Here is a 22,726-nt window from a genome sequence, read left to right on the forward strand (position 1 = left end):
TCTTAATTACATACAATGACACTCACACACGTGCACGCACGGCACGCGCACACTCACACCGGAATACATACATGCACACACTGGCACTGACGAACACACATACATATGCACTGACATTACATCAGTGCATGTGTGTGCACACGCTCACACAATCGCTCAATGAATTGCTGGATCCCTCTTTGATAACACACACACACACACACACACACACTGACGCACACTGATTACACGACGTCATCATCTGTCATCTTCAGTCCTAACGGCCGCCACAATCAACATACTGAATCACTCTGCCGCGTGGCCCGGCGAGATGCTGGGAGGTAGAAATGTCTCAGTTCAGTGATAGAATGTTGTCATTGATAACTGTGCGAGGATACCACTGTATGTTGTCTTTTGCGGCGACAAGAGACACTGAGCTAATTCGGCGCCGGCCGGGCTAGCCGACCCCAGCCACTCTAACTTGACGACTGATGATGACCGAGCCACGGACAAAACAACGAAACTATAACTGAGTAATATACCTATTATGGTGAAGAGACCGTGACTGAGCTGCGGGGGACCGACGGTGACTGAGAAAACCTGATTCTGCGTAATCTAGCTTAGTAACAAGTTATGGCAAAATCTAACTGTTTGACACCCTTGACGACGTAACCGTGAATGTGTTAAACTGAAGTACCAGCTGCCAGTATTTCCCGTATTTCTAAATATCACTAAAAGTGACTCAAGACGTTCGACTCAAGGAAAGAAATGCTCCCCCCCCCCCCACACACACACACACACTGACACACACACACTGCCATCCACACACGGCACACACACAACACACTGACGCGATCGCTGATTCCGATGAAACCGGATAAAACGAGGTCCCGGCCGTGTGCATCATGCACTTAGTGCACTTAAAAGAACCCACGGCAACAAAAGGGTTGTCACTTGCAAAATTATGTAGAAAAACCCACTTTGATAGAAAAACAAATGCACCTCCAGACACTGATGGAAAAACAGGAGAAGAGAGAGTCTCAGGCTCATTGTAGAGACGCGCGACCCCAGAGGGTCCATTTAGATATATGTTGTGACAAAAAAAAGTAAATTCAAGACAACTGAGACAAGACGGCTATGTAAGTTTGTTTTTTGCTTTTTTATTTATTTTATTTTTTTATCGACTTCAGTATCAGTAGCTCACTGACGGAGGACTGAGGCGTCACTGTGTTCGGCCAATCGGCCATATATACGCTACCGTGACACCACATCGTCTGCCAAGCAGATGCCTGACCAGCAGCGTAACCCAAAGCGCTTTGTCAGGCCTTGAAAAAAAAATGAAATGAAATAAAGTAAAATAAAATAAAATAATTTAGAATAATGAATAAATAAAGAATAATAGATAAATACATAAAAATACTACGACTACTACTAATAATATTTATAAGGAGCAAAATCCAGATGAAGTCAACTCTAAGTGCGCGCGTGCGCGCGCATACACACACACACACACACACACACACACACACAAAGACAACAATGATGATAAATAAGCAAATAAATGTAAAACATGCAGACACACACTCACACATGATAAGATGATAAGAGTGGTGCTTGTGACGATGATGATGTTTTTTTGTTTTTTTTTATTATCACATTATTATTGTTGTTGTTGCGCATATTTTGGGTTATCGTATTCAAAAAAAAAGAAAGAAAAAGGGGTGGGGGGAGGGGGGGGGGGGGGTCTTCAAAACCAGAACCGGAAGTGATCTGCGAACCTGCCTCGTCACTGGTAGTTGCGGCATGCGCATGGAGTCGACAGGTCACACGCTGTATAGTTGGTGTGGTTCAAACGTTGATCTTCATTATTTGTTTCACAGTTTTTCGTTTCAGTAACGTTCGTTTTCAAAGCAATCATGGCGGATTCTAGTTTAGATGATTTCTTTGCCAAAAAGGACAAGAGTAAGAAGAAATCCAAAGCGAAAATGACACCAGGCGATGTTCTGGCCAAAGCTGATGAGCCAAAGAAAGTAAAAAAGAAGAAAGAGAAGGAACAACCAGGTGGTCTTGGATTGAACGCAGCAGAAGATACATCTAGAAAAACGGTAACATTTCCATTTCATTCCATTTCGAGAAAATATCATACTTGCGACGTTCTTTTCTGAGACCGAGACATCCTTTACAGTTTCAGTCATGCCGTTTCACATAATACCGGGGACAAAGCATGCAGAGGTCCATATGTCCGTGCACAGTAGAATATAGATTCTCATTGCAGCATGAGATGATTCGAAATTTAAATATATTATCTTTTGCTTTAGATTGTAATTTGTATCCCCTTTTACCCTTGTTCTAAGACCCACATTTTACATAAAAGATGACACCCATGTAATTGTAGAACGCAAACATCCGTGAGTATGACTGGCCACTCAGAAAGTGGAACTGGAAGGAAGGAAAGAAGGAACAGTCTTTCCCCTTGGTTTTCTTCTTTTGACATGGTCTTTTTCAGAAAGAAGCATTTTTATATTCATCGATTTCTTGCTGTTTCCTAGCCCATACCACATTCCTTTCCTCTTTAATTATTTACCACACGGGCAATAGGGGCTGTGCACAATATTATTGTGTGTGTAAACACATTATTGTGTGTGCAAGCCCCATGAACAAATACTGTAGAGGCACTTCACACACACAATTGTGATGTGTAAAAAGATATTTTAACTACACAGATATATATATATATATATAAATGCCTGAAAACAGACCTTAGTAAGTTAGTTTTAATGGATGTGATTGAATTGCAGGAGGATGACGAGTGGGAAGACTTTGCTGAGCAGAAGGAAGTGGATTATTCAGGACTTCGAATCCAGACACTGCAGATAAAGTAAGGGTGCAGGATGGTAGTTTGTGTTGGTAAGAGAAATTCAACGTACATATATAGAAAAACAATTGCACAAAGAAGCAAGCAAGTTTGAATAAACTATAGAGGTGAATTTGTGTGTGTGTCACGTTGAGTGCAGAGTGATTTCCAAAAGACCTGTCACACAGATTTGAACTTCAGTGCAGCTTACTTTTAAAGATCAGTGAATACATCTCTTGAAAATCTGTGAAAAAGTATCAATCATTTTATAATTGATCTTGGCCAGATTATGAAAAACGTTTATTTGTGCTTGTTTTACATGAATTGATTAACACAAGTGATACTTGGTTAAGAGATGCACGACCAGAAGTTAAAGTATAATGATAATAAAGGGTATTTATATTAACTATGCTCTTTCTTTGCACAGGAGCACAGAGTGCTTTCAATCAACACCAATAGAATAAGGGGAAAATAAAAAAATCCACACAAGGCATCATAATAAAAAAAACATTCTTATAAACGTATAATAAGCAAATACAATTTCTCCCAAGAGGATAGTAATTGATTTCTTTAACCTTTTCGTAAAACTAGTTTTGATGCAGCTTGTGCTAGTAAGTGAAGGGTCTCAACATCTATCACAGTATGAGAAGCTTGCTGAGCTTTAGTTCAGGATCAAAGCTCTTGAGAAGTGATAACACACTGGCAGTGCTTATACTGTCACAAATTGTGCCAGTATCCACAGACAGACCAGAAACAAATCAGTCTGTCCATCAACTGACATTACATTTCAGGAAGGTACAGGAGAAAGGGCAGACAGGGTACTGGTGTGTTTGTGGGGAACATGGGGTAAAGAGAAGAAAATGTAAACTGGGTAACAACTAACATATGAGTGATATCCTTTACAAGTCCTGACCCTCTCGCTTGACATTTTCATTGTGACATGTTTTTAGGGAGGAAGAAGAAAAAGAAGCAGCTGAGTCAGAAGGTGAAGGAGAGGGCGGGGAGAGGGAGGAAGGGCGGGAGGCAGCCTCCGGACCCTGGAACGCATCCGGTGCAGTAGCCCCGCCCCCACCAGGTATCAAGAGACTGCATGTTTGTTGCATATCTGTTGTGCATATATGTGTTTGTTGTGGGATCTGCAGTACGTGAGGATGTATGTGTGCATGTGTGTGTGTTTATATTGACTTGTTTATTTAATTATTAACAAATTTTACTGATATTATTGTTGATATTGATATACACCCCCGGAAACGATGTATGGTTGCCTACATGGCCTGGCAAAAACGGTCATACACGTAAAAGCCTACTGTTGTACATGCGAGTGAAACGTGGGAGTTGCAGCCAATGAATGAAGGAGGAGATATTGATGTTAATTTCTTTTCTAGTTATTTACTTATTATTTCTATCTTTATTTTATTTTCCCACAAGGCCTGACAAAGCGTGTAGGGTTATGCTGGTGGTCAGGCATCTGCTTAGCAGATGTGGTGCAGCGTATTTGGATTTTTCTGTATGTAGTAATGCCTTCTTTGGGAACTGAACTGAACTGAACCACCTTGTAACAGTTACCCAGGGCACTTTTCCACTTTGCATGTTAATGTCTCAGTTCAGAAATCCATATACTCTTCATCACATCTACAGAGCAGATGCCTGACCAGCAGCATTACCAAGTGTGCTTAGTCAGGCCATGTTATTGTTGCTTTTTTTTTTTTTTAATAGTTTAAAGTTTTGTAACTTTGTTTTCCAGATGGAATATTGTACAAATCAGGTTGCTTGTTCTTATTTGTTTTACATAAGTTTTCATCATTGAATATGATATGATTCAGACTGCTTGTTTCATTTAGTTTCAGACTTGAACTCAAGTTTCCAAGATTGAAAATTATATAAATCTGCTTGTTTTATCAGCTTTACACAAGATTTCAACATAAGAATATGATCAAAATTGCTTGTTTTACTGGTTATAGAATATATACACAAATTTTCTCAATAGAATATTGTATTTTGCAATCCAGTTCCTTATTTTGTTAGTTTTAGTACTTTTACGTTATGTATAGATGATATAAATCAAACTGATTGATTTTCAAGTTTTCCACAAATTTCCATTTTTTTAAACTGAAGTTTTAGTTTTTTTAGAACCTAAGTTTTCCAAATGAATATCATGTGAATAGGCTTTTCTTTTTTTCTTTTTTTCTTTTTTTTTTTTTAACTATTTAGCATCTATAGAAAAGCGTTATTCATTAATGAGTTACAATCCTTTAAAAAAAAAGGTTTGAATTATGTTTAGTTTTTGTTCAAGGAAGGCTTTCCCCCCCAAAGATTGATGGAGTATGAGACTCAGTTCACAAAGAGAGCTGCTTTGACTAGTTTTATTCAATTCATGTCTGAGATTTCATGTTAATTTGCACAGGGTCAAATGGGTAGAAACTATGGTAAAAGTTCAAAGTCAGAGAAACTTCTTTTGGTTCAGAATGGGTAGAACCATATACAGTGATAATTTGAAAGTGTGTGAACAGATCATGATAGTTCCCTCCCTTGGGCTGTTGTTCCAGTGGCGGCAGTGGCTGCCCCCCCAGAGCCAGAGGAGAAGAAAGAGAACACGGCCCCCAAGAAGTACGTCCCCCCAGCTCAGCGCAACGCCGCCAGTTCTGCAGCCTCTGCCGCTGCCAACCCCATCAGTCGCCGCGGCAACAAGAAAGCTCCCAACATCCAGAGCGAAGTGGACTTCCCTACTTTGGGGGGAGCGCCGGCAGTTTCAGGGGGCTCTGCATGGTAAGGGAACCTCTCTTAGCTTCTGTTACCCCACCCCCACCCCTCCCTCTCTGAAAACAGAGTATGGCTGCCTGTAAGACGGGGGGTTAAAAATGCTTTTGAGTACATGTAAAAGCCTCTTCATGGGTTCAGATGAACACAGGGGTTGAACTTAAATGCAGGAAGACAGAGACAAAAAAAACCTTGTCTTCATTCTTAGGTTAGGCTTTCTTCTGTTTCATTTCATAATAATGGATTATTCTTTAAAAATAAGAAAGAAAGAAAAAAATTCAATATGGTTGATAATTATTTATGTGAATAGTGAAAAATGTTGAATTTGGGAAAGAAAGACCTAAAAGTTTATTAGGAAGAGCATGCAAAAAAAACCAAACCATTTTGTACAACATAGTTTATTATTATTTTCTTCTGACTGTTGCTAAATTGTACCACATATTTTCAATTTTTTTGAACAGTATTGTTATGTTTATGATTTTCTGAACATGTTTTGCAGTATGTCCATTTGTGTTGAATGACATTGAATAATGATTTATCGGAAACAAATATGGAATAAAAATGAAAAGCTTGTTTGTGCTAAAAGTAGATATATATATACACTTGTTTTTTTTTTTTTTCCTGCTTTTACGAATTTGTGGATCATCACTCAGACTGAATCAAAGTACACTGCTGAAGACATTGTGCCTTATTTTCAGGGGCAGCAAGAAGTATGAAAACAGCGGCACCAGTGACATAGAATCAAATCCCGGTCAGCGGCGGGGGGTCAACTTGTCACTGGAGAACAAGTTTTCAGCTCTGCAGGACTGAGCTCCCGGAGAAACAGGGACTGGTAACAAAGTGCCAATGTCTGACACCTCCCTCCCTCCCCCCCAACCCTCCGTCCCCACCCCCACTCACACCCTCCTGCCATCCATACCTGTCATGGAAGTTTGGGTTCAGATTTTTTTTTTTTTTTTTTTTTTTTAATAATAAATTCTGTTTTTCGTTGTTTATTTTTATGACATTTCTTTACGTACATGTTTATTTTATTTTGGTTGTTATTGTTGCACTTGTGTTAGGTTTGTGGCTGTTGGGCATCAAGTGTCAGGCTCATTTTCTGACTTAGATTCTGTTGTGTCGTGTTGTGTTGATGTAGAGCAAGGGGCTGTATGTTGGTGTGAGTGTGTGCTGGTTGGTGAGAAAGGGTTGTACTCCCTCCATGCAGAGTGGTGGCAGGCATGGCTGACCTGAATGAAGTGAGGCGATGGCTGAACGCTGGGTTGGGTGTCCTGCTTGATGCGATCACAGTTTTGATGGACGAAGGATGAATGAATGGCTGCTGTTTGTGTGAGATGAGTGTGGCCTCAGGTGGGGCTGGATGAGTGAATACTGTGTGCGGCCTGCAAATTTATTTCTCCCCACCCTCCACCCCCCGTATCCAAGTTGAAGATGTTCTATGTTGTTGTTGTTTTTATGAAGAAACAATTTTTCTCCTTTTTTTTATTTTTATTTTTTTTTTTTTTTAAGATTGAGAGAGATGTGTTAGAGGTGCACGATAAAAGGACAAACAAGCATAAGCTATCACCAGCTTATTACTGGAAAATATCTTGCTTCCAACAGGTTTAAACAAATGTAGGGATCTGTGGACATGTAGCTTTCTTAAATTGTTTTGTTAAAATGCTTTTTTTTTTTTTTTTTTTTTTTTTTTTTTTTTTTAAGCCTTACATTTCTCAGAAATACAGTTGAAATTGTGCTTTGCTGAATGATTTTAATTTTCACCAGATTGATGCTGATGGTTATACACATTGTGTGTTGGAAAAAAAATAAAATGAAAAGCAAACCAAACTATGACAGATTGTTCGGAAAGTAACTTTTCTGGTTTTTGTTGTTGGCAGATGCATTGTGAATGTGGTCAATGGAATGAACACCAGTCCTTCCTTCTCTTTCTGTCTGTGTTACACTTGTTTCTCTTCTTACCCAGTTCTTCATTGATGGCGAGTGCCCTTGCAAGGTGAAATGGGCTATAAACAACATTGATTTTAATGATATAATGATTGATTTATGGTAAATATTGACTGAGGTGGACTATTGATTTGTTTAACACCCATGCTGCTAATTTGTTGGTCAGTTGAATGAGGGAAATGTGAATAGTGGCCTTGCCATGGAGGTTAGCTATGTATTCAGCGTGTACTGGCTGTGTGTGTTGTTGTTTTGTGTCGACACAGTGTACACGCTGGATGTGTGACAGTTGCTAGGATGTTCCTGTCACATGAACTGAAAAATACAGTGTGGCTCTGCTGTATTTGCGATATAGATGTCAGCATTGTTACCTTGTGTGATTATGATAATCATTATCTCTGGCCAGTGTGTGTGCTCCCAGACCAGACTTGTTATGTCTCCTTGACCCTCTTTAGTTTTAACTCATGTACTAGTCCAGGATTTTAGGGGAGGCAGCTTGGACAAGTTGTTGTTGGAATGCCTGGCCAGGACCAAGACTGATAAGAAATCTGTTATTCCTCTGGACAAAAGGCTGGTGAAATGAGTTACTTTCCTTGCCACAACAATCCATCATGTACACTTGTTTTTACAAATGTTCAGGTGGGAAAAAGAAAGTAAATATGTTTTCAAAAACATTCAACAAGTACTTGCTTCAGTTGAAGATGTTCTGTAGAGATGAAGAGAATAAAAGGGCATGCTCAGAACTGAGATTTGTTTCAGCGCTCAGTCATTTGGGATCCGGCACATTGATTTGTGTGCTGTCATCACGTTTCCAAGTCCAGCACTGGGTCACTGTGAAAAGAAAGTGGTTGTTCTCAAGCACACAGTTTGACCAAGGTCTCAGTTCCTTTATGAAGTGCTTCTTTCTTTGATGAAGGACTGTGGAGATGTCTGTCTTTATTCAGCCAGTATTTTCTGGGCAGAAAAGGGAGTGGTTCCTGTCTTTCACAAATTAAGGTACAGGTGTTGATGACAAAATTGTTTTAAAGTGAAGGTATAAGCTGATAAAAGAGTACAGGTATTAATAAATGAAAAATCTATTTTTTAGTGAAGGTGTAAGCGTTGATAAAAGTTAAGGTCTGCGTTGATAAGCGATAGTGATTTGCATGTTAAGATACATTGGTTATTTTGTGATGAGATGATGTTGGTTGTTTGCCCAGCTGTGGTCAGTGAAAGGGTTAACGTGCATGTTTTGCATGGCTGTGGATAGTGAGGGGGTGATAACTTAACCAAATATCTACATGTTGAGCAAGGGTGACATGATTGCAAAATAGGATGACACATAGTAGTTACGTGAAAAAAGTTTTTGTAACACTTCATGCACAGTTACCTGTCAAACATTCTGTGTGTAGTGATGGTTTTGTGCTTGTTACCTGTGTGTAATGTTTCAGGGTGACATGTTTGTTACACTGGTGTGTGTAGTAAGTTGAGATGTGTTGACCTGGGTAACCATGTGTTGTGGTAGGGTGATTTGCATTCATTACACAGTGATATATTTCTTTTAAAAAAAAATTATATATATATATTACATAGCTGTGAGAAGAAAAAGAAACAAAACACAGAGCAAGAGAGAGAGGGAGAAAGGAAGGAAACAGAAGTGTGTAGGAGGGCAAAATTGTTCACGGGCTCTTGTTTCACTGACAGCGCAGAATGGAAGTAAGTTTGTCTGTACATGCAGCGACCAGGCATTTCATTAAACCTGACAGAGGTATTCAGTGAGAGTTGGAATATGTTTTGGTGTGGAATTTGTGAGTGTATGCTGAATTTTTCTTTCCTTTTTTTAATTTTTGGTTTTATTTATTTACTTATTTTTTTAAACATGTGAAGAGGTGCTTTTTTTTTTTTTTTTTAACACTTTGCATTTTTTGTTTTGCTGCATTTTTTCAGCTTTTTTTTTTTCTTTTCATCAATGTGTATGGTTTCTTTCACTACCATCATCATCTTTCTTCCCTCCATTTCCATCTTCACAACACCTCCACCCCCCTTCCCCAACCCCTTCTCAGCCTCCCACTTTTTTGGTCCCGTGTTGCAGTGGAGGGGGGTGATGGGGATATGTTTGTTGACAGCTGTCTGTTTCAGATGAAATTTTGCATTTGTGTGTTGACAGTTTGGTGTTTTGGCTGCACAGGATCTGTGTGTTACCATTGTTAATGTTTGTGGGTCGTTGTCATTTTCTGATTTGCTGTCAGGGGGGGTGTTATGTGGTGATGTTGTCATCATCGTCAGCTGTGCCTGCATGTCAAGCATCTCTAGCTGACGGGAGATTTTCTTTTTATGTCATGTGGGTGTTTCTTGACTTTTTAAATTATTTTTTTCTGACAGAAGGGGGATGCTATACGGGCCTATAATGCAGAGTACATGTTGTGATTGATCTTGTGTCCTGTTGTACAGTGTAATTAGGAGTGTCGTGTTGGTGTGCATTGTGTGGTCAGTTTGTCTGTAGTGGGCTGTCCTGGTCAACTCTTTGTGTGTTTTTTTTCTGTTCTTGGGTGGTTGTTTTTTGCTGCATTATTAATCATGATTTCTTTGGGTGTTCTTTTATTTTTAAAGTGTTATGTGTGTTAAGATTTCTTTGTGTACAAGTGTGTCTCTGTGTGTTGTTTTTTTGTTTTTTTTTTTGCTGTAATGGTCTGCAGAAGAGCTGTTATGTGTCCCCTTTACACTGCTCATTTCCAGCATTACATGTTATTTTTGTTTATTAATGCTTTCTGTTGGCGCGTGTGTGTGTGTGTTCAACAACCTGTTAGTTTTAGAAAGGTTTTTGTTCTCCTTACTGTATTTTTTCTCTGTTATGTATATGCAGATATGTTTGTTGTATTATTCAGTTGAATTGTTAATTTTTTTGTCCCCATTTTCATAATTAGTGAGGTAGGAGTTGTGTTCTTCAGTAGGATGTCTTAAAATGTGCTACCTTTGAGTTGATAAAAACGCAACCAGACCCAATGGAAATAGCATCAGACAGTTTTTGTGTGCATGTGTGTGCATGTGGTTTTCGAGTCGCATATGAAGTGCTGGTTTGGGATGTCTAGTGAAAGTGATTTGTGTGTACAGCCGAGTTTAATGTTTATGGCTTTGTATGTGTGTTCTTGCCAGACATTGTAATAATGTGTGCGACCGTATAAACAGTTCTAAGAGAAGTTTTGTGAACAGCAAACACACCTTGCCTTCTTTTGCTGTGAAGTAAATGTGCGCTGTGTTTGGATGAACAATTCACAGCTCCATTCCAGTATGATGTTTTCTTCTCTGGTAGATTTTTAATGGTTAGGGTTGCATTGGAGGGACACCACTTTCACATGTGTGCCTGAACGGCTTTGCTTCAAGTTCAGATGATGTGTGTGTTCAGGCAAGCTCACACACACACACACACACACACATATACACACACACATACACACTGCTTGTTATTTATGTCTCTCTCTTTTTTTTCTCCTTTTTTTGTGGCTGCTGAAAGTTTTACCTCACTATGTACTGCAGAGGCTATCCCACAGGCAAAAGCAGTGGCAAAATATTTCTTTGGTGTATTTAGATGGGAGTGCATGTTTTAAAAAGCACTAAACAATAAGTCCTTGCTCTTCTGTGTTTATGTTCTTGTACTCAGGCTTGTAAGTTACATGGATGACTGTTCTTACTGTGCTGAATGGGCAGCCTTACTCCATGTTCGGGTGGTAGGCTGTGTGGAGGTGTTTTGTTGATAAATGCCTTTCATCAAGTACCCCAAAGACATTTGCTGGTTGGATTTCTATACCCTGGAGTGCGTAAAGACTATTTGAATTTTCAGATTTGTGCACCAACCATCTCAGGTTCAAAAAATGCTCACCATAATTTCAATGATCCCATTAAAAACAAAAAGATTAAAAAAAGAGAAGGAAGAGCCATGTTGACAATAAGGCCAGGAACGGTGGGTGGATAGGAAAGAGAAATTTGAGATCAGTTGCTGTGTTTCAAAGGACAAGAACTGTTCCACCCCCTCCTCTGATAGCCCTGTCCTGAAGACTTAGTGTGTGCATAACTTGCTGCACAATGATCTTGCAAATAAATGTATACATACACATGTATGCAAACACACTCTCAGATTCTTGTGCATGCACAAGCGCACACATTCCTTCCAGAGTGCTGTGTGATTTTTCAAACACATTGGCTTGCAGTTCTCTACCAACTCCTGAATGATCTCACCTTATCCAGTTATGGACAGTGTAACTTGATGGTCGTTTACAGGTATGACCAGCAGAAATCATACAGTGCAGCATTGCCTTATAATCTGTGGAGCATTATCTTCCTTTGGCTTACAGAGACTTGCAAAGGTTGCGGCATAAGATAACGATGGAAACCGACGTGAGTCTGGGTGTGTGTTGGGGTGGTGAGCAGAATGGGACTGGGGGGGACTCCAATCCCCTCCTCCCACTCCCCCACAACACCTTTGTGTGAGGCTATGGCTGAAAAAGTTAACTGTACATCTCCTGTGCACTGTGAGCTTTGCATGTGTAGATGTCTGAATTTGCTTTCTGAAGACGCACACTTCCAGATAACTTTTATTTTGGCATTGTTTCAGACTTCTCTAGAGGTGAAGAGTTCTGTGAGAATGTCTGAAGATGATATCGATGACTAAATTCGGATACTTTTACTCTGTCTGGCTTTTTCTCTTATGCATGCAGTCGTCTTGGAAATGTGTGCGGTTAGAATGTCTGGAAATGAGGGTAGTGGTCACTTAATATGAACACTTAATCTGACTTGCCCTTGCGCATGCACACACTCACACACACATAGTATTTGTACCAGCTGATTGTATGAATGACTTGGATCTTTTGAAGCTTTTGAAGTTAATACAATAACCCAAAGGTGTGTGTGTGTTCTGGGTCTGCTGAATGAGAAATTACAAAGGAGACGACCTGTGTAGCTAGAGTATGTGTTGAAAGACATTCATTTCTGTGTTTCACAGGAAGGTTGATTTGTATATAAAGACATGATGCTGTTGTAGCGCTATCGGATTCACAGGAAGTGCACACTTGAAATAAATAACAGAGATGCTATCATTGTGGTCTCTGAATTCATGTCTCTGCTCTTGAATTGATTTCCAGTTAACATCTTCATCATCTTGGAACTTGTGCGTCATATAGATCTATTTAAGTCCTGGTGTTTTGTTATCAGGTATCTTGTTGTTTTGGTGTGGGGTATGAAAAATAAAGACTGTGAATCGTAAATGCAGAGTGTATACTAGTTTCAGAAACAAACAGCAATATTTATTAGTTTATTTTCGGCCAGATATGATGCACCCTTTCTGTTGACTGAAAAATGACACCTGTGTTGTCACAGCCGTTGGCTATTTTCATTGGAATTTCATATTTTTTCAAAAGAATGCAGAAGAGTTAAAAAGAATTATTCAAGAAATGAGTCTTTTTAAAAAATAAAAAAACAGCAACAACAAAAAAAAAACCCAAACAAATGGCTGATGTCTGCTGTTTCAAATTATGGGTATTAGAGAGATACAGATCTTTTAAAGTCTTTTTACTTATTTTTGAGATGCCCCTTGAACATGACTTTTGTTCAATGGAAGGTTTAAAAAAAAAAAAAAAAAAAAAAAAAGTCCACTATCTCTGGTTGACTGAGGATATTAAAATAAAAATAAAATAAATTAAAAAAAACTGCACGCAGGAAAAATACAAAAAAATGGGTGGCGCTGTAGTATAGTGACGCGCTCTCCCTGGGGAGAGCAGCCCGAATTTCACACAGAGAAATCTGTTATGATAAAAAGAAATAAAAATAACAAACAAATATTAAATAATGTCTGCTGTTAGTCAGTCATGGCCGGTCCCTTCCACAAAAAATATCTCTAAGGTTGCTTTCATTGGTCAGAACAACATATGACAGACGTCTTTTCTTCTTTTTTTAACAGATGTGTTGCTTATATTGATCATTTCACTTGCTTCGACACCCATGGAATTGAAATTGAAATGTCAGTTTATATTGATCATTTCACTTGCTTCGACACCCATGGAATTGAAATTGAAATGTCAATTAATATTGATCATTTCACTTGCTTCGACACCCATGGAATTGAAATTGAAATGTCAGTTTATATTGATCATTTCACTTGCTTCGACACCCATGGAATTGAAATTGAAATGTCAGTTTATACTGATCATTTCACTTGCTTCGACACCCATGGAAATGAAATTGAAATGTCAGAAATATCAGAGACTTTCTTTTTGTTCCGCAAGTCAGATCTACAGTGTGTGGCACACAAGCGTCTTGCCAGTCACAGTCATTTTTAAGGTCTACATGGACGATTGTCTGTTGGTTTTTTTTGGGGGGGTGTGGGGTGGAGGGGGGACTGTGTGATGGTGAAATGTATCAGTAGGGTCTGTTCACATCTTCGATGACCAGCTGATGTGGGGACACATAACGCACATCGTTGTTATGAATATGATGATTATTGCAACATCAAAATAAAAAGTTTCTTCTTCACATTTTGTGTTGTGTGTGTGCTAAAAGGGTGGGTTCTGTGGTGTCAGGGCTGTGATTGAAATGCGGCTCGATGTTGTTACGATGATTGTTGCTTATTTCCCTGCCAAATGCACAGGATCTTGTTTTGATGCATGTGTGCATTTTGTATGGCAGCTGTAGCTTTGAGAACTATTGTTACATGTCTGTAAGAGTGTGTAACCTGATTGAATGGCACAGGAAACAAATAATGAACACCCAACGGAAGCTGTCAGTCGGCTCTACTCAGGTAGGCAGCCTGTTGTGCAAAGGATCCCGTGTTTGTAAAGCGCTTAGAGCTTGGTCTCTGACCGAGGATAGGTGCTATGTCAGTACTCATATCTTCATCAATTTTCAGTGTTTCAGAGCAACATGAAATGCATGACTGGATAAGGTGTTGGTAATGCGAGTTTTGTGATCAAGTGTATGACTGCATTCAAAGTTACATACATAAATAGATACTTACTAATAGTTACTTTATTTGTAGTTTTATAGTCCAAGTAGCTGTCTGGTCATGTGGAACAGCTGCACCACTTTCTGTTTGAAAAAACTTGTGCAGAATGTTAAACTAAAGTTTGGAAGTGTAAAAGAGGTCATTGTGGTTCAGAACAGTGGTCACAACACCAGTGATATACAAACATGTGCAGAGTAAAAATACACTCGAGTTTGAAGGCATTGTTTATTAGCTCTAAGGGGTCACAGACCATCAGCTAAAAACATTCTAGTTCAAACTAAATATAATCAAGGAGAAAAGGAGCACAAGAATGTGTAAAGTATTGGCACTTTCTGAATAACATAAAACCAACAAAAATAAACAGCAAAACAGCAGCAGTGGTACTATCAGTGAGTGACGAACCATTCCACACAACGCACTGACGACATGACCAGCCTACTTGCCTGGTTGTGATGATCTGCATAGAAAATGAGAACTGTCACAATAAAAAAACAAAACTTGACAGTCAACAAACACTGATTATTAGGATCAGACTGACACAATAATGAGTACAGTGTTTTCATTCTGCGTTTGTGGCCTGCTGTTTCTACATTCACTCGCATGTTTTTACCCTACAGTAAAGACAACCATCCTCCATTTTCTGGGGACGTGCAGGCTTGGTGCATTCCTGTTTCCAAAACCCATTGAATGTTGACGTGTACAACAGGGTCTTTAACATGTGTATTTGATCTACATGTGTACACATGCATATCTGATCTACATGTGTATTCACAAAATGGATGAACAAAGCACTAGCATTTCAGTGCACATCTTGACCAGGGAGACGAGAAAAAAAACTTTTCTTCACCATTGACCCATCAGGCTCCTGTACCAGGATCGAATCCAGGGCCGTCAGATTGAAAGTCTATCTTTGGTCCAACATCTACACCATCTAGCTATTGTGACTGTCAATACAGTCTATGTGCTTTGACGCCTGCACAAAACTGAGACTGAAACATCACAAATGTTGCGGACTTTCTTGCAGTACTGCACGTCAGATGTATACTCTGTATGAATTTTTTCTTGTTTCCTGGTAGCTGTCTTTTGTTTTTCGTTTTCTTATGGTGAATTGTGTGATTTGACACTTATCTTCCAGTCTATCAGTTTTCTTCACACACAAGGATCACATGCACATGATAAGACGCAGTTTTTGCACTGATTCTACATAGAATGTTAACCTGAGTATATCTGAACAAATAAAAACCTTTGTCCCATTCATTACCAGATGCAACAAACAAACTAAATGCCATTCCAAAGTCAGCAAGCGAGGCGAAAACCATCAGCTGCACAGCGTGAGATGCCTCTTCCTTGCAGTGAGATCTTTCTTCTGGTTTTTTTTTGGGTTTTTTTTTTTTTTCTGTACTGGCTCAATATTAATGGGAGACATCATTGATCAGACCAGAAATAACCATATATAAATCAAATCAATGCAGCAGTTGGCACCATCAATGCATCGGGGAAAGTTAATGGTAATTTTTTTTTTTTTTTTTTTACAATGCTATGATACAAGTAGAAGGAAGTTGTAAGCTTTTAGGAAGGAAAATTGATGAGAGTGGCCCAAAGCAACAGTCTGGATATCGTATGCTGCGACAGTACATACATAATTTGTGCATATGGCCAGATGATGTTTTCTTTTGATTACATCAAAGCATAAAATATGACACATACAATAAAATAAAAAAAAAATTAAAGCTACACATTACAAATAGTTCCTGTGTCATTTTAATTTTTTTTTTTTTTTTTACAATGCTATGATACAAGTAGAAGGAAGTTGTAAGCTTTTAGGAAGGAAAATTGATGAGAGTGGCCCAAAGCAACAGTCTGGATATCATGTGCAGTGACAGTACATACATAATTTGTGCATATGGCCAGATGATGTTTTCTTCTGATTACATTAAAGCATAAAATATGACACATACAATATATAAAAATTAAAAAAATTAAAGCTACACATTACAAATAGTTCCTGTGTAATTTTTATTTTTTTTTTTTTTTTTTACAATGCTATGATACAAGTAGAAGGAAGTTGTAAGCTTTTAGGAAGGAAAATTGATGAGAGTGGCCCAAAACAACAGTCTGGATGTCATGTGCTGTGACAGTACATACATAATTTGTGCATATGGCCTGATGATGTTTTCTTTTGATTACATTAAAGCATAAAATATGACACACACAATATAAAAAAAAATTAAAGCTACACATTACAAATAGTTCCTGTGTAATTTTAATGTGTGCCTATGACAAGCTGATAAAAATAAAACCTTGTCAGCGTGAAAGATGGCACACAACAAAGATTAGAGAAAAAAATGCCACTTGCTTTCATACAACCTCAAATTGAGCATTTGATGAGAGACTTGCCACATTAAAAACAACAACAGCAGCAACAATAAAAGACTAGGAAGTAATCATGGGATGAGATCTAATAAAAGCTTCATTTTAAAAACTGATGACTGATGTAATCATGGCATGAGCAATTAATAAAAGACAACTACGTTTGAGAATAACTGATCATAACTAATCATAGGATGAGATCTGATAAAAAGCTACATTTTGAAAACTATTGCTGACTATGTGATAATTATGGGATGAGCATTTGATAAAAAAAACAAAAACAAAAAAGACTGCTACATACTGAAAATTATGACTATAGCCTGATCATACAAAGTGATGGAGAACTGGTCTATAGTGTCAGCATAGGAGGTAAATTTTGAACATTTCAGAGCCTTTAAAATAATAATAATAATTATTATTATATTAATATAGCGCTGAATCTTGTGCAGAGACAATCAAAGCACTTTTGCACCAGTTATTCACACGCATGCATAACTCTAAAACTGGAGAAAAAAATGAAGACAAGGAAGAGGCAGGGAAGGGGGGCTATTTTGGGAAGAGGTGGGTTTTAAGGCCAGACTTGATGGAGCTGAGTGTGGAGACTTGACGAAGCAAAAGAGGAAGTTCATTCCAACTGCAAGGTCCAGAGACAGAGAAAGAATGGTGGCCAACAGTCGAGTGTTTGAATCTGGGTATGCCTAAACAGAGTGGATCTGAAGCTGATCGTAGAGAGCGAGATCGAGTGTAGAGGTGAAGGCAGCCACAGAGATAGGAAGGGGCAGAGTCATGAATACATTTATAACATAGAGTGCTGATCTTGTACTTTATTCTGTGTGAGACAGGGAGCCAGTGGAGATGTTGCAAAAGAGGAGTGATGTGCTCAGATCTTTTCTTTCTGAGGACGAGTCGGGCAGCAGACTGGAAGTGAATTTTGAACATTTCAGAGCCTTCAAAATCTGACTGGAAGTGAATTTTGAACATTTCAGAGCCTTTAAAACCTGATTGGATGTGAATTTTGAACATATCAAAGCCTTTGAAATCTGATTGGAAATGAATTTTGAACATTTCAGAGCCTTCAAAATCTGACTGGAAGTGAATTTTGAACATTTCAGAGCCTCTGAAATCTGATTGGAAATGAATTTTGAACATTTCAAAGCCTTTTAAATCAGACACTGGGAGTGAAGTTTTGATATTTCTGAGCCTCTTCAATCAGACTGGAAGTGAATTGTGGATATTTCTGAGCCTTTTCAAATCAGACTGGAAGTGATTTGATATGTGGATACTTAAGAGCCTTTTCAAATCAGCCACCAAAGATAAAATTTTAAAAGTCTAGCACTTACTGAGACAACCTCGAAACGGAAACTGAGCTGGAAATTTGTGATGTTCAGTTGCAAGGTTCACTCCATTACCACACCATGAACAAAGTGCCGACATTAGACAAGAAGTTTAACTCACACACACACACATTCACTCTGGCAAAATTTTTTTTGCATCATTACATCACAGAGAAATCATTAGGAAAAATCTGCACCTTATGATATGTATAGTAGTTAGTGAAGGCATCACTTTACACAAGCACACACATACAGACAAGAGTAAAAGATGTTGAAATACATATGAACACATGTACACACACAGAGGAAAAAATCCTGATACTTGTATGAGTTGAACATGAGACCCTCATTTCCCAGTGTCACGTAAGAGCATGTATTAATCACGTGATGCTGATGACGTATAGTTGTCGTCATGCTCATCCAGGTAGTGCAGAATCATCACCACCATCTTAAACTGGAGTTAAAAATAAATCCTTTCACATTACTGTGGACTTACGTTTTCCTTTGTCGCCCCGCTCGTCTATTGTTACAGCAAACAAATATAATCTTAGTGACGAGCATAGTTTGTACCTTCATTTCCAACAGAACAGAATAGAAGAGCATCATCAAGATGGGTTCATTCAAGGCGCCTAATGCCTTCGATTTTGCACAGCCAACGATGTGGCCAGAGTGGAAACAGAGATTTCTACACTACAGGTCAGCGTCTAAACTGGAAAAGGATGAAGAATCAGTCAAAGTAAGTGCTCTTATTTATGCCATGGGTAACGACGCTGAGAGAATCTGTGCTTCATTCGGGCTCAATGAAATAGATTCCAAAAAGTCTGAAGTTGTCCTTGGTAAGTTTGATGGATATTTCATTCCGAAGCGAAATATCATCCATGAAAGAGCAAGATTTCACACCAGAAGTCAGAAGCCGGATGAAAACATCAAGGCTTACGTTCGCGCACTTCACGAGCTAGCAGCAACTGCAGATTTCAAAGACAAAGAAGAATCCATCAGAGACAGGCTGGTGCTAGGTGTTCTTGACACAGAACTGTCAGAGAAGCTCCAATTGAAACCAGATCTAACGCTCCATGATGCAGTGCAGGAAGCGAGACAGCACGAGTTAGTGAAAACAGTTATCAGAGCAACGTCAGTCCAGCGTTGACGCACTATACAGCAGCAAAGGCAGTGGTAGTGGTCATAGGCAGAATTGGCGCAGAGGTGGCCCTGGCAGCGCTCGTCGAGGCGGCAGCAGTCACACTCCCTCAGGCAAAGGCAGCTCAACCCAAGGCGGGGGGAAGCAGCATGAGGCCAGCTGTACTCGTTGCAGACGGCAACACTACAAGCAAGCGTGCCCAGCTCAAGGGAAAAGGTGCCAGAAGTGTGGACGCATGAATCACTTTGCGGCAGTCTGCAGAAGCAGCAAGTTAGTCGATGCAGTAGACGACGTACCACATCTGAAGGAGCACATTAAGGTGGCGTCACACGTTGAACACTCAGAAGAAAAGGTTCAAGCAAGCCGTGAAGAAGAGAAAATGGAGGAACATTTTGTTGGAACATCGTGCTCAGAAGGCAGAAATGAACCACCGTGGATGACAACACTCAAGTTCGGAGGTAGCAACATCACGTTCAAGATAAATACAGGAGTGGATGTTTCTATCATCTCATTACCTCAGTACAAAAAGCTGAAGCCTCGTCCACAGCTTCACAGATCAAGTGCAATTCTGCGTAGCCCAGGAGGTATCCTGCAGTGTGAGGGACAATTTGTCACCATCACCAGAGTCCATGACCAGCCTCATTTACTTCGACTCTTCATTGTGCAGGCAAAGACGGACAACCTTCTCAGCAGAGAAGCAGTGGGAAGAATGGGTCTAGTCAAGAGGATTGAAGCCATAGAAATGCCTTTCAGTGAGTTCGACGACAAACCCGTCCAGTGCCCTCCAGTGAAGATAGTCCTGAAAGAAGCAAGAAGAATCCCGATACCCCTGTCAGACAAAGCTGAGGAAGAGCTCACCAAGATGCAGGACAGGGATCATAGAAGAAGTAGCAGAGCCAACGGATTGATGTTCATCCATAGTGCTAGTCATGAAGATGTCAGGATCAGTGAGAATCTGCACAGACTACAAGCGTCTGAATGCAGCAGTCAAGCGAGAACGCTACACACTGCCAACATTGGAAGATATCCTGCACAAGCTGTCTGGGTCTGCGATCTACAGCAAGTTAGATGCTACATCCGGATTTTACCAGATTCCACTCGACCCAGAGTCAGCAAAGCTCACCACCTTCACTACCCCATGTGAAAGATTCTACTACAAGCGATTGCCATTTGGCATAACGTCAGCATCAGAGATCTTCCAAAAAACCATTGAGAACATACTCAAGGAGGAGTCCACTGTAATCTGTTTCTTTGATGACATACTTGTCTACAGTGAGAACGAGAAAGCCCACAGTATCACCTTGACAATGTGACGAGGAAACTGGCAAGCGTCAACCTGAAGCTGAATTGCAAGAAGTGCGAATTCAGGAAGCAAGAGATTGAGTTCTTGGGTCATCAGATCAGCAAGAACAGCATTTCACCAGATCCAGCGAAAGTGGAGGCCATCATGACCATGTCAGATCCAACCAATGTGCCTGAGTTGAGGAGGATGCTTGGCATGATTAACTTCCTTGGTCGCCACTTGCCCAACCTGTCAACTGTACTCCAGCCAGTGACACAACTTCTGAAGAAGGATCATCCATGGTCATGGGGTCCGGCACAGATCAAGGCCATGACCACTGTGAAGAAGATGCTTACCTCGACACCAACACTGGCATTCTACGATCCGAGGAAGCCAACCATAGTGAGTGCAGATGTGAGCAGTTATGGGATCGGAGGTGTGCTGTTGCAGGAACACCCCGAAGGCATCAAAGCTGTCGCATACTGTTCAAGAACTCTGACTCCTGCCGAATGCAGATATGCCCAGACTGAGAAAGAGACACTGGCAGCAGTCTGGTATATGATAAGTTCAACAGATACCTGGTAGGCCTGGAAAATGTGAGGCTTCAGACAGATCACAAGCCCCTCGTGCCCATCATCAACTACAAAGATCTCCAAGATACGCCCGTACGATGTCAGAGAATGCTGATGCGTCTCATGAGATTCAGCATCAGAGCCCAGTACATGCCCGGGAAGAAGCTCATCGTAGATGCTCTATCCCGCAGCCCTCAGTCCACCACTGGAAAACAAGAAGAGGCCACTGTGCTGATTGAAGATGTGGAAGCCTACCTCCACAGTGGACATTTCCTGGTCTTGCGCAGCGTCAGACAAACGCATGCAAGAAATTGCAGAGGAATCAAGAAAAGACAGATTGATCCAAGAAGCACTTCATTACACACGCGAAGGATGGCCACAATATGTGACCAGTGCTGAGGATGGGTTGTGTGACTACTATGCAGTTCGCAGTGAACTCAGCGAGCATCAGGGTCTTCTCACCGCATCGTTGTTCCAGCTCCGCTACACGACAACATCCTATGCAGAATCCATGAAGGCCATCAAGGGATCACAAAGTGCAGAGAGAGGGTGAAGGCAGCAGTCTGGTGGCCCGGAATTGGTGCCAGAATCAAGAAGATGGTGGAAGAATGCAAGCATTGCCAGGAGAAGAGGCCCAAGCAGCCCAAAGAGCCATTGATTACAACAGAGCTACCCCAACGAGCATTCCAGAAGTGTGACACAGATCTATGTGAATTCAAGGGACAGTCATACCTCATCTTTGTGGATTACTACTCTTGCTACTTAGAGCTGGCTCACCTGAAGAAGATCACCACAACAAAAGTCATGAAGAACATGAAAGACATTTTCGCACGTCAGGGTATCCCTGAGATACTTGTCACCGATAATGGAAAGCAGTTCACGTCAAAATAGTTCCAGATTTTTGCAACAAAATGGGGATTTAAACATGTCACTACAAGTCCACATTACCCACAGGTGAACAGTGAAGCCGAGTGAGCCGTACAGACAGCAAAGAAGATACTGTCGCAAGACAATCCAGCTCTCGCGATTCTCATCTACAGCGACACGCCAGCTGAAGCTACAGGCTACAGCCCAGCACAGTTTGCATCAGGAAGAAGTCTGAGAACCACACTCCCAACACTGTCTGAAAACCTCGAGCCCAGAGTCTGTGAGAAATCAGCAGCAGCAGCCAGTAATGCAAAGGCAAAGAAGAAGAACAAACAGGCATTCGACAAGCGTCACGGAGTGCGGCCTTTAGACACATCGCTACACCCAGTACAGTGGATACTCCGTTCCTTTGGCCACCTCCCCTCACCTCAAAACATACATATTCTCCACATCCATAACAATTTTCCCTATCAATAACACATATATCCCTATCAACATACATATTCTCCACATCCATAACAATTTTCCCTATCAATAACACATATATCCCTATCAACATACACATTTTCGACAACAACAACACACATCCCCCCCCCACCCACCCCACCAAAAACACATTTTTTACCAACATACACATTATTCATGCCAGCAACACATTTTTC

At 40.2% G+C, this 22,726-nt stretch overlaps 1 protein-coding gene across 1 annotated transcript; it reads left to right on the forward strand.

Annotated features, from left to right (window-relative positions):
- The first annotated feature begins 1,785 nt into the window (after positions 1–1,785).
- Positions 1,786–13,756, forward strand: LOC143290527 (protein CDV3 homolog A-like). The gene is made up of 5 exons (XM_076600042.1): positions 1,786–2,084; positions 2,778–2,857; positions 3,784–3,908; positions 5,380–5,599; positions 6,289–13,756. Exons 1-5 carry the CDS (start codon positions 1,896–1,898, stop codon positions 6,398–6,400), a joined length of 726 nt encoding a protein of 241 aa, XP_076456157.1. The 5' UTR covers positions 1,786–1,895; the 3' UTR covers positions 6,401–13,756.
- Positions 13,757–22,726: the final 8,970 nt, after the last annotated feature.

This window comes from Babylonia areolata, chromosome 15, assembly GCF_041734735.1.
Source record: "Babylonia areolata isolate BAREFJ2019XMU chromosome 15, ASM4173473v1, whole genome shotgun sequence".
NCBI lineage: Eukaryota > Metazoa > Mollusca > Gastropoda > Neogastropoda > Buccinidae > Babylonia > Babylonia areolata.

What these genes read in the sequence shown, in the direction of transcription:
- LOC143290527 (XM_076600042.1), top strand. Translation starts at nt 1,896, where the DNA reads ATGGCGGATTCTAGTTTAGATGATTTCTTTGCCAAAAAGGACAAGAGT. An exon ending in AAGATACATCTAGAAAAACG is followed by an intron (nt 2,085 to 2,777) that starts GTAACATTTCCA and finishes ATTGAATTGCAG; the next exon opens with GAGGATGACGAGTGGGAAGA. An exon ending in GTTTCAGGGGGCTCTGCATG is followed by an intron (nt 5,600 to 6,288) that starts GTAAGGGAACCT and finishes CCTTATTTTCAG; the next exon opens with GGGCAGCAAGAAGTATGAAA.